This window comes from Trichogramma pretiosum, unplaced genomic scaffold (assembly GCF_000599845.2).
Source record: "Trichogramma pretiosum strain Unisexual culture from Peru unplaced genomic scaffold, Tpre_2.0 scaffold7, whole genome shotgun sequence".
NCBI classification, from domain to species: domain Eukaryota; kingdom Metazoa; phylum Arthropoda; class Insecta; order Hymenoptera; family Trichogrammatidae; genus Trichogramma; species Trichogramma pretiosum.
The window spans coordinates 1,940,107-1,953,332 of NW_019641639.1; the positions used below are offsets into that span (position 1 = coordinate 1,940,107).

At 33.6% G+C, this 13,226-nt stretch overlaps 2 protein-coding genes across 2 annotated transcripts in view; one reads left to right on the forward strand and one right to left on the reverse strand.

Annotated features, from left to right (window-relative positions):
• LOC106648583 overlaps positions 1–13,226 on the reverse strand; it is a 128,326-nt gene that overhangs the window by 62,056 nt on the left and 53,044 nt on the right. The gene's annotated exons all lie outside the window — the stretch shown is intronic.
• Positions 1,448–11,574, forward strand: LOC106649440. The gene is made up of 5 exons (XM_014366861.2): positions 1,448–1,557; positions 3,641–3,734; positions 8,651–8,753; positions 9,124–9,386; positions 10,712–11,574. The coding sequence occupies exons 1-5, from the start codon at positions 1,491–1,493 to the stop codon at positions 11,097–11,099; spliced, it is 915 nt and encodes a 304-aa protein (XP_014222347.1). The 5' UTR covers positions 1,448–1,490; the 3' UTR covers positions 11,100–11,574.

Consider the following 13,226-nt stretch of genomic DNA (forward strand, 5'->3'; position numbering starts at 1 on the left):
CTCCATTCTTCACAGCTTATCAACAAGGCAGAATTGAAAAGTGAAAGATGATCGAAGTGTAACATTGTTCGATCTCATACGACTGAACGACTCGATCGAGTTATGCTCGCGAGGTTGAAATGCGTTCAACTCTTTTGACCCATTCGTAGATCTGTTTCATCATGCGTATGTGTATATCGATGAGAACTGTCTGCGTCGCAAGCAATTGTCTGACCGGCGCACTCATGCTTTTGCGAGTGCATTCACACTGGCGGATGAATGGAAATTTGATGCTTTTAGGAAGTCTACCCAACGCGCATGAAGGGCTCCTTTAACGCGTCAATGTTCCTCACTCGTCGCTCGAGAACGAGTCTATAACCTTTATTATGGTCAAGAGATATATTTTCGCATCGACTATTTACGCATAGCTGTAATTTAGTTAGTGATTAATCAGTCTTTATCGTTAATCGCTGCTTTTTTTCTCTTCGTTCACTAGCGCTACTTGAATCTATAAATATACAAAATATTCATAGACGTGCACAATTCTCTGTTTCTTTATACGACCTCATTATTTGCCAACAAATCACTCACAATGATTCGGTGTTTCGAAATTAAATCTAGATGTTCAATAAAATATTTTCTTTGACTGCAGAATTCAAAACAGTTTAAAGTCACTAGCTTGTTAGATCAAATCTATCAGCTTACAAATTATAAATATATTTTTAAACGAAAACACACATTCTCTCGATTAGATCCTGGTTGAAACATTGGTCGGATACATCGATAGCCAATGCCGTACATTACATGGGCGCAAAGTGAACGGATATTGATTCGTCAGATATTGCGTAATGAAGCGTGTATGACCAATGAAAAAAAACTTGATTCTGAGAAACGAATAAAAGACCTGTTGCATCGTTCGCCTTTATCATCGATCGGTATTTACTAGACGCGCCCGCGTAATCCTCGGTCGGTAAGATCGGTTGTATTCACATCAACGTTTCATATACCACTACGAGATTTTAGCCCTCGTCAGTCGGTACAGTTGCATGCGTTTACCTATACATGTGTTTTGGAAATTTAATGCAAAGTTTTACTAATGGAAAACTTTTAAACTGTTGCAAGCGTTTAATACCGTGTTCTACTTGAAATATGCCATGCCTTATATTTTTTTTTTGTAAAAAAAATCCATACGCCTCATTTTTGGAACATTATTTTGGTATCAAAAAACAAAAATAGCAATATTCGCATATTTAGATACGTAAAAGAGTTTAGTAAAAAGCTCAACTTTTTTTAAATATTTTGAAATTCTTCATCAATGATACGTTTACATGAAAGCTGAATAGAAAAATAATTTAAATAACACATTTCGACGAACCGGAAGCATAAATTTCTATGATTGATCAAAAATATTGGTGAAATGGTGTATTTATATGTGCTGACACAACAGAGATCCACAGTTAGAACGGTATTAAGCTCACATTAACTACCAGTGTCAACATTGAAGTGTTAAGATGGTATCTTATAAACTGTGTGACTCGCATTATACCGGACTTAAAAATATACGTTTACCAATCAAATGTAAGTACTCTTTATATTATTTGTGACAACTCGCAAAATATTGATTAAAAAACTGTTTCTCATCTTCATATCCTTTTTATATGTATCGGCCGACCGCCTAATAATTTAAAACGTATACCGATAATCTTTTAGAAAATTGTATTTAAAGACTGACCTATTCAAAATGTTCAAACCCTCAAATCAACTCAATTACGACGGTAATAAGAAAAAGTGTGCGAATGACTAGAGTTCTTAAAAGTTTATGCTGCAATAGCTGCGTGATTGTTTAGGCATTTTTATTTTCTCTTTGAACTATTAGCTTAAGAAAAAATAAAGATTTCAACTGCACTACAATTATGAAGTTTCTGAGTCTCAAGAATTTCCTTCCTTTTATTATTTACTGTATTGCTATGCGTCACTTCAACTGCAGTCTATGGTAGACAGTTGTTTTCCTTTCTGATTATTTGAGTATTTTCTTATAAGCAAGAAGTTGATCGAAAAAATTTCTCTCCTATGTAAAATTTTATTTTAGTTACGGACACAGTGTAAATTTATATAATTTTGACTAAGATATTGCCAAAGCTAGTTTTATTCAAGCTAAAATGCAGAAAATGTCTTCAGATAAATAGTTGTATTAGATATCAAAACAATGCTTAAACCAGTGTAAAAATGATCATTTTTAAGCCAGTTTTTTGAAGTTCCTACTTTTCTAAAATGCTTTATAGCGGTTCTAAAAATATTAGAATTAAGGTCACTTACACATGAAATTAGATGTAATCGAAATAATAAGTAATAGTCGATTTTAGTACATCAAAGCAGCACATAATTAAACTTATTAAAAAACCCAACTTGAAAAATATGCTCGAAAGTACTATTTAATGGACATTTCAGGGCTCAAAGGGGGCTTAAAGTGAAAAAAAATGTATTTAATTTTTGAAAAAATATTTCCTTCTTTTCATAGAATTTCTTAAAATTCCAAAATTTTATTTTTTACTAAGATACCATAATTTCCGGGCCTTTTTCGTAAAATTTTGTGTGTTAAATTTTCCCTTGAGTGTTTTCTGGCATTTTACTTTTTTCAAAAATTCATCTCACTTCTCGGAATTTCCATAACGAACCGTTTGAACAACAGTTCTCAGATCTTTGGAACATGAGTGCTTACGGTCAAGACCTCCGACGAAATTATCAAACCCATAGATCGATCTCAGTCAGTAAATTTATAATGGAGATAACAAAAAAAAATAAAATTAAAAAGAAGTCATGATTAAATGCCATTGCCGAATAATCTACGGGTTCAATTACCTCGACCGAGGTCCTGGACATAACCATTCATGTTCTGAAGAAGTGTACGCAATCCTAGTGCTGTATAGCTTTAATGCTTCAGATTAAAAGTTACGTCAAGTTAGGTGCATTTTTGAAAGGCGTAAAACAGTAGAAAAGGCAAAAAAAGAAAAAATTTTTATTTAAGAAAGAATTTTATATTAATATAGAAGATAAAAATTTAACTTTGAGCCCCTGTAGATCCATGAGAGATAGACCTAAAGAGCTGAAATTTTTAGAATTTTTATTTTTCAATGTACTTTTTATCAGTACATACTCAGTCTGGAAGGCATTTTGTTTAAATATCAAGCTTGACGTGGAATAGCCCATATGGTTAATTCATTATGTATAAATAATTGAGAATTCAAGCATGTAGGTAGAAGGAATTAATCATTTATAAACTGTTGCTGCAATAGGATTGAAATACAAACAATGAATTCATTATTAATCTCGACTATATTATGTTCAGGGCTCATTGTATACTGTCAACGTGCAATGACTATATTTCAATAAACTTGACTAATCTAATTGACGTTATAAACGGAATATTAATTGAAACATCGTTTGTCACCTGCATTTTCTTTTGTTAGATGCAAATAAGTTCACGAGTACTGATAAATCATCTTTGAATGATAAAACACCGTTAATATATCGAAAAAAAAACTAAATTTTCACCAATGATCTTTTAGCAAATTTTATTGAAAGCCCTACTGAAACTTAATTTTATTTGTCCATCAGAGCATAATTATTACTTTCTAGTGTAATTAATTCGAATTGGTTTCAGGGATATCTGCTTATAATTTTCGCTTGATTCAAATGAGAAGTGATTATCAAATTGATGAGAATTTTACAGTGGAGCAGCGGAATTTAATTTTTGAGTGAGTATTACTTGATAAAAGTTATAAAAATGTAACGATAATTTACATTTACATCAAACTAACCATTTTTTTTCTATTCTAAAATAGTATTTTACTAATAGATCGATAATATTTCATTGAATGAGCGCAAGTCTGCGTACGGGTGAACTATATTATTTATAATTGAAAAAAGTCTATGATTTATGGTCATTGGTAAGAATTTCGCTCTGATGACAGTTTGATGATGATAAATTGAGCTAAAAGGCTAATAGAATAAAACAAAGTTTGGCAAACTATAGACTAATGATATTGTCGAAGAATTCAAACTGCTATCAAGAAGCTTTTTTCCATGCGAATCAGATGTAATTGCTGTGTGAAATTTCCTATCTCTCTTTCTGTCTCGCTCTCTCTCTTTTTTAATATTTTTATTACAAGTAACGCATTCATGGTCGCAACCTCTTTTTATGAAACAATACTCGATTTATCAAAATTTTTAGCAAATCTCACAAATTTGCAGTTAAATAAATGAGACTAATAATTGAATAAATCGGTGTACTAACCGCTAATGAAACTCAAATGAACGTGTAGTTACCTAGGTGAAAAATTGGCCACTCAAAATAGTAAGAAGGTCAGAAACCCGGCGCTCGAGATGAGATTTCATACCCCTCAATTTCATCAATAAATTGACCAAAAACTAGTCAATGTATATGGGTGTGCAATGATTGTGAATTTACAGGTTATGAAAAATGAATTGGTCGAGACTTTTTAGCAATAGCCACTACACGAATGTGATAAACATGATACTTCAATATAATATAACCAAATAAGTTCTAAATGTACATCTTAGAGTGGAATTTCTTGACTATAATTGTAGTCTAAAACTACATGAAACATAACATCTAAACTAGGTTGGTTCAAAAAACCCAAGGTCTTCAAAACCTCAGTGTATCAGTTTTAGGTTTTTAATTTCCCGATGTATGGGATCCCTATGGATTTCATCTATTAATGTTAAATTTTAAAGGTCACTCAGCGAGGATTTTGTTTTTCTATTTAAATAACATTGAAAAATTAATTTTTTTCTCTATAATCTTCTATATCTCATGCCAAAAGAATCTAAAAATGATAAAAACATGTATTTTGATCAATGTTTTTTGCAACATTTTATCATCTTTATAAATTCAGCGCCCGAAATGAGATTGCTGCATCACGGCGAAATTAAGGAATTTTCGAATTCTAAAGAAGCATTGGAAAGGCGAACCAAAAACTTTTCCAAAGCTATATTAACAATTTTACCACAGGTGTCAATACCGTTAATATAACTGCAAGAAACAAATACGCTTTTCTCGAATTTCGTGACAAGCACGTTGTTTTAACACAAAATTGCTTTTATCTTTCGAAATAATGCATAAATTTCAATTTTTAAAACCGATAAAGATCATAAAATTTCGTTTTAAAATGCGTATTTTTTAAATCATTTTTATATTGTTTAGGAGGAGAGTTATAGAAGATTATAAAGAGAAAAAATAAGTTGTCCAACGTCAATGAAAAAATCCAAATTCTCATAGAGCGACCTCTATAACTTCATGTTAAGAGCTGAAACTCGTAGGAATTTCATAATTAGCGATGTTGAAGACATTAAGATTGATACACCGAAGTTTTAAAGAACTTTGATTTTATCAAACCAGCTAAATTTACACGTCTACGCGAGATTTACTGTCACCGAATAGTTTACGTTGGGTAAATAGGTACGTATGCACGCGTGTTCCTATTGAGCAGTATTTGATCGGTTTTTCGAAAAATGATAAATAGTTTTTTCCTCGTTGAGTATTTATTCGTTGAGAAAATTGAAACTGAATTTAAGTCATGAAATGGATAATAACCTGACCAATTTGTCGTAGCCAAAAAAATGGTGAAGATGTACTTAGCAATTCTAATTTTTGAAAGGGACTTCAAATTGTGGAGAGCCTAAAATATCCAGGACAGCAGAGGCCGTTGGGAAATGTCGAGCTTTGGAAACCGGTATGTGCGAGCTGTCTATGTCTGGCAGGCAAGCTACAGCCAGGCACAGGCGGCCCGACGACCAAGTAAACGATGCAAAAATCACGCGTATCATAACGAAGCCAAAGAGCGAGGCGAATGCATTACTTGCGCGTGTTCAGCCACGAGAAAGATGATTTTTCGATTGTAATGAAAGAATTGTACGAGAAAGCCGGTATATAACATAAATGCAAAGAGGTGGATTTTTGTTGGTTGTAAAAAGCGCGAACAAGTCGCGAGTAATGTGCACGCCTAAGAACGCCGTGTTGCTCGCATGGCAATGATCGCGCGATGCAAGTAAGAATACGAGCGTATAACGTACACACGTACACGCACGAACAAAGCCGGATTACACTGACACACGTTACGATCTCTTCTCCCTCTCTCCTGCATCTTCTCCGTTCTTCGGGCTTATCATGGGTATTTCTCTACGTGCTCATACCTACGTACAATGCGTACATACATACGCGCTGCGTACATCATGAACCTGTGAACATGCGGCTTATAATAGTTGCACTACTAAGCATAATTACGCAGTACGCCCTGCACGAATTTGACGCATTTGAGGTGCATGCACGTATTGTCTGTACCGCAAACTGCTAGAATCGTTTTGTTCAGCAGCTATCAGCAAATGCTTCATATTATTAACCCAAGAGCGAGGTTGAACAATAAACCAATTGGTAAATTTGCACATTATTTGGGGCAGGGAGATGGCTCTGCCACATTTGTATTTTTCCGTATATATCGGATCGTACTTAATAAAACTTTCTACGCGTCATTCAGCTGATTCAAAATGGATAAAACGGGTGCTTTGGTTGACTCGTTGTTGATTGGGCCTCATTATTTGCTTACTTTTTCGAATAAATTTACTATTAGAGAACCTTTAAATCTCACTTTTGGTACTTCCTCAAGGGTCCAGTAAAATTCTTCGCTTTAACAAGACGAATATCGATACACGAGTAGACTGCTCGCCTTTACCTTCCTCTTCACTTTACCTCCAACTCCTTATGCACTATAAGTGCTGCAGTACTATATAGCGCACAAACAGAAGAACAAATAATTACTATGCACTAGTCTACAATATTTTACACATATTCTCGTACTTCCGTTTTCTTTCTCTTTTTCTCTCTTGTAGTCTAATAAAAGCTTAATAATTATTAATAATAATAATAATAATATAAACGCGGTTGCAACTGTCTCCCTTGCTCTTCATCTTCTATACTTCTATGTTTTTTTCACTCTCAACATGACCACGAATGACATATTACTTAATTCACACTCGTAACGAAATAATTTCGCGGAACCTTTGCCCTTTGTTCCTACTATCTTTCCCTCTCCTTCTGAATTCTGTATGTAACCAAGTTGGAGAGTAGATCTATATATGTAATAGACAGGCGCCTGCATTATTCCTACATACGTATCCGCCCGACTGCAAGCGCTGTTTGCGTATAAGGGGCTAATGGTGCAATCGTGTACATTATTATGTATGTTCGAAAACCTCCCGAAGGGCAAAAATTATTCGATTTTCTCTAGTACTTCTCACGTAGCTCTCATCCCGATACACTGCACATACGTACATGATACATGGAGATAATTAATTACATTCTATTGCGCTATCATTCCGCTTATCCTTATTCTCTCTCTTTCTCTTTTTATATCTTTCTAGTTTCTACCGTATATATTATATACAATACGCGTGAAGGTATACTCTAGATATACACATATTCTGAAAGGCATTTATAGTTACTTTTATTTGTAATTTTTTTTAAAGTTTTTATAATACAAACTGTCACTTTTCGACCAGACAAGTTTGAGTGTCGATGGATAAAGCTGAATTTGTTTTTAATTGATAATTTTGATCTATTTCCCAACAGCCAATACATCTTTTTAATTTTGAGATTTAAACACTTTTTCTTGGTCCAAATGTGGAGGCGCCATTCTTAGAAGTTGCAAATTCATCATTCAACGGGACATACACTCTTGAATAAGTATAAATAAAAAGCTTTGCCAAGTATCCAATTACAATTTTAATGCAAAGATAATTTGGCACTTTGAGAGATGGAAAGTACAAGTTTCTTCGATAGCTTCCATGATCATGCAATGTTTGTATCTCAGAAAGCAAAAGATGATAACTTTGATTTTCTCCTGTATATACGTTAAATTTCACGCTCACTTACCCTGACAATATTTGATATATTTGATTACGTTTTTGTTTATTTATTTTTGATAAATAGCTACTCTTTTATGATAATTTTAATGTTATAAAATATAGTATATTATAGTCTTTTAATTTTTTTGAAATATTCTTGCACCATTAATTTACGGTTAATTACGGTTATTATTACATTTCATTATACCAACCAACCATTAAAGATAGTTTTTGAGGATTTTAGTAAAAAGAAAAATGTATAATAAAGTCAAATGGATGCACGAATCGATGGGTGAAAAACCCATAGAAAATACCCTTTTAAAAACGCTTGACAGCTTTTTCAATTCCCGAAACTATTTTTTGATATTTTCAAATCTTTAGATTTGGTGTCATGCCCTTTCATACTGAGTAATTAAATGGTTATCAAAGTAAAGTTCAGAGGTGCCCTTATAAAAAAAAAAGTCGTTAAAAAAAACCCGTGCCGCACTCCGGCCGTAAAGGACGCTGTGACATAAAGTCTTATCTTAAAAGGATTTTTACAAAAACCCTGGTATGAATGATAAATTTTTCCGCTATTATTGAAAAAAGTGTTACAAAAATAGTGGAAAAATGTAGCATTTATACTACAGTCAGGTATGGCATATTTCATATTCCATATTTCACTTGAATAGTTTTTTATTGCATTATGATGTTTAATAATATTATACTCCTTATATATATAAAAATGAAGCAACTAATATTTCTTCTACAGAAACATCTATCAAGAATTAAAACATGAGCTACCATCCGTGTTTAAACGCGTGAGTCTGATGGAAGTTGAATCGCAGTGGAGATTATTAGTAAAGCAATACAAAGTAAGAATATACTGATAATTCATCCAAAAATGCAAAAATAATTGTTTTTAGGTACAGTACTTCAGAGTTTTTAACGCGTTTAAAATCGAAAGAGGAAGGAATAGTTTTTCATTTGAGCTCTAGTATTCAATTAAATAAATAACTTTACTCATTATTTCCATTTTCGATCTTAAAAGTATAAAAACTTTGAAATACTGAATTTGGCTTAAAAATAAGCAATGAGAATTTAAGTCGAAATATCCTTTTATAAGCTGAAGGTTATACATAGAAAAAATGGCATTAAAAAATGAAACATTACAATATCTATATTATTGAATTATTAAAGGCATTAAGTTCAAATTTATAATAAATTTTGTGTATATTCGAATAGGAAGTGACTGAAAATGTAAAAAAATGTCACACATGGCCATACTTCTTAATAATGAATGATTTGGCCAATTCATTAGGAGGAGCTCAGAAATTTATCGAAAGTGAATTGTCATACAATTTTATAACACCGTCAGTACCGGAGCATCAAGCTGAGGTTGAAAAAATTAAGAATATTCCGATGGAAATTATACCATCGACAGACAGTCTGGCATTAACTCAACATGTCAGTGATGCGAGTTTGATGTTTACTACACTGATAAAGAAGTAAGTTATTAACAATTTCTAATCAAATTATTTACCTTTATAAATTTTTACATGTCAAAAAGTAATATTCTTGCTAGACAAGATTAATACGACTCAACTATTTCCAGCGATTAATTTAGTAGTAACAGTTTTCGCGAATAACATTTAAAAAATAATAATTATCTTTGTCATTACTTATAGTGTAATTTTTTTTGCTGACATTGTTTTGGTAGTCTTCGCGGTCAAAAAAAGAAAAATAATACTTTTAAAAAAAATGTTAAATGTGATTATTTTCGCTGGAATTTTAGGAGAAATGAATTTCGTTACTGGCAGAGAAATATTGAAACAGTAAGTACGTGCCGATGAAAACTTTTGCGATAAAAAAACTAATTTCAGGTGGCAAAAAATGAATCAACTCAATCACGTAAATATTGATAACTTCATTTTACGTATTTAATATTTATTTGTAGTAATTTATCTGATAAAAAATCAATTTATTACTCTTTTTCAAGAATAAAGTTTGGAAAGAGTAGGTCCTTGAATGCGAGTGCAATATAACAAACAAAGCAGTTCATTATATTTGTTAAAAAAGAAGGCTAGAGCGTGTACGCGTATTTGGTAGCTCTTGTATACTCATACATACATATTAGTATATTAAGTATATAGAAGCTTTGACAACAAGACGCACTACACGAGAAAAGGGTGTACACGTATGTACAGTATCGTGCGAGTGCCGCGAAGCGAGTCTCCTATTCGGTATGTGTGCGTGTGCTCTTACAGACAATTCACAAGTAAAGCTACGCAACCCTCTTTTCATTCGGCACGTACGTACGCATGAATGTACGGAGTAAATGTATATATATATAGCCTCGTACACATGCACACATGTGCTAGTGTACGTATATATTGCAAGGCGTGCACGCGTACGGCCAATAACTCCTTGACGCTAATCGCGCAAGAGCCCGAAACGAATGCCTTCCGGCATAACACGTGCTCTCTCTTGCTTATGATTCTAATGTACTACATATATCTATAAACATACAACTACCCCTGACGCACAACTCTATATGTAATTTCGTGGCACAGTGCAGAAGAGGTGATTTTGAAAAAATTTAAGAATTTCAAAAATTTGCACTGAAATGGTCTTGCTTAACTATGTATAGTCTGCATTGACACCAGTTTAGAATTATTTTAAAAGTATAGGTAAAGCTTTGAAATCTTCATACATTGATAAATCTTTGTTTCTTATTAAAAAAAATCATGTCTAACATAAAAAAATTATCAACTTGAAAAACAGTATTGGAATTTTGAACAAAATAATCTTACGTCTATTAAAATTTTTACAGCGTGTCGAAATCGAATAAATGTAGTCCTCTGGAAATATGCAAAGCCTTGAAAATGTTGAAAAGACAAAAAGGAAAATCTAAGCGCAAATTCAGTAGTACAGGAACAAGACAAAACTCCATCCCGGCTTGCTCTAGAAGTCACGTTGGTAGCGTTAGGGAAAGCAATCATAACGCTAATAAACGCACCAATAGTATTACTGCTAAGGAAAAGACTCATATTAACGAAACGCATCCAGTAAGAATAAGTTCTGTTGATAACATTGATGTCAATCTCGAAAGGTGCCAGTTGCAATTAGATACCAAAATAAAAAGAGTAGATGAATGCGAGGAAATGGATTTTGAGATGGATGTACGTTTGGAATGTGAAGATGAAGTTTTTCATGATTAATTTATGTATCATCACTGCAGCAACTGATGAAGTTTATCATAAAAATCAATAATAGATTTAAGAGACAGTTTTGTAAATAATAAATATTTACATAACATTAAAATTTAAATATTAAAATTAAATTAAATTTTTTACTTTCACGAATAAGTATATTTAATTAAGTTTAGAAAGTAGCAAAATTACATAACTATAACAAAGCTCAAAACCAAAGATATTGATCTAAACATTAATATTTTAATATTGTGAAATCGTAATTAATGCGTAACAGTTGAATCATGCGTACAATAAAAATCCTTGTTATACTTGAATTTATACTTGTTAATATGCTTGTAAATAATGTTTTAACGAGGCGGCTAGTAGTGGGATGATACCTATCATAAGTAATACGTTTAGATTCAATTAGTTAGTTAAATGATTGTGACAACTGACTTTATGAACCATTTTATATAAATAAAGATATTTCAAAATTTCGAAACAAAAGTATAAATTTGTTGTATTTTCTGTGTTAAAATTTACTTATAACGATGAAAAATGATGTACTTAACAGAAACACATTTTTAAGTAGCGATAATCACTTTAGATAAATTGATTTAAAAAGAAAATTTGAGTTTCATCAAAATGCATCTGATATAGCATATAATATGTAATTCATTAATAAATTCCTTGCATGCTTCAAGTACACGTTTAATATTTGGCCCCTTAAGAAGGAGGCATGCGTGTGTCGGAAAGATAACATTACAATTTCATCGGGCTAAAGAATTTAAAATTAATTTGTTGTCGGTAATTATTACTTTGAAGAAGCAAAAATACGTTGTGAATACGGACAAGCAGTAAAGCAGTAGCAGCGAAATTCATCAATCTACGTTAGCATCGTCGCAAAGGGAGGGTACTTCAGGGCGAAAGACAAAAACCCTATTCAGCGAACTCATACACAATGTTGGATACGAAGGTGGTTTTTTACGATACAATCTAATCTTACTACTATCAGTCTCAAAAACAAAAGGCTACGTATACCGCATTTACCTCAGTGCAGCCATGGTATAACTAGGCCATAGTCACGAGCATACCTGTATCGAGAGTGAACTAGGAAAAAATCATGCAAGCAAAAGAAGCATACTTGTGCGACCGCGATACAATCTAAAGGCTGCAGAGGCACAGGTAGAAGACCAAGGAAAAGCCAGGCTGGAGGAGAGCACAAAAAGTTGAAGTTTCGACGCAAACGAGCTCTGCCCGGTATAATCGATACGTATTGCATATCATATATAAAAATGAAGCGACGCGTGCATAAGCAGCGGGTGCATCTACGGCAATGCTCGAATGAAATTTTCGAGGGCGCCTGTATGACTGACGCAGGTTATATATATGCATGAGTATACTCGTGCCCAAGAGAGGCAAAGGTAGAGAAAAAAGAAGGAAAAAGAAAAAGGGAGGGTGAAAGCAAGCAAGGTCAGAACGCAAGCGCGCCCCTACTCCTTTTAGCGTTATTTTTTTCGCGTAGATACTTTACGTAGAAGGAAGCCTAACAATAATTCGCAGCATACAACAAGCATGTACATCATACATAGGAGTGTGCGTGAGCTCGCTCGCGCGCGCACCTCAGAAAGAGAATGAGAGAAATCGGATATATCCGGGATTCCCTTTTTATGCGCGCGAGCTGCACCGGCGTTACGATACCTCGTGCGCTTCCGAGACTACATATTGAGCCTGTATTGCGTATAACTAGGCGTGGGATTGATCTTTTGTACAATATTGTACAGTTACTTGAGAGTACGCGGGGGTGATATGAGTGTAACAGAGTATATAGTATACTCTGTGTGCTTTTATAGCTCTTGCTTTCTTCAGCTCAGTATACCTTTATCTCTCTCTCTCTCTCTTCCTCCTTCTCTTTCTTCGTTTCGCTAAATTGGACGGAGCTTTATAGATTCTAGCTGGTATCATGCAATCCTCTCGCGAACCTCGAGCGCATAGTGCGTGCATCGAGCTAGCTCGTTGTTTATTAGCTACAGCCGAGAGGAAGAAGGATAATGAAATCTGCAGCGCGGAGTCGTTGCCATTGCCATCGCCGCCGATGATCGATAATCAATTTGACTCCGCACTCCGAGTTTCGCGTTCATATAACGTTCACAT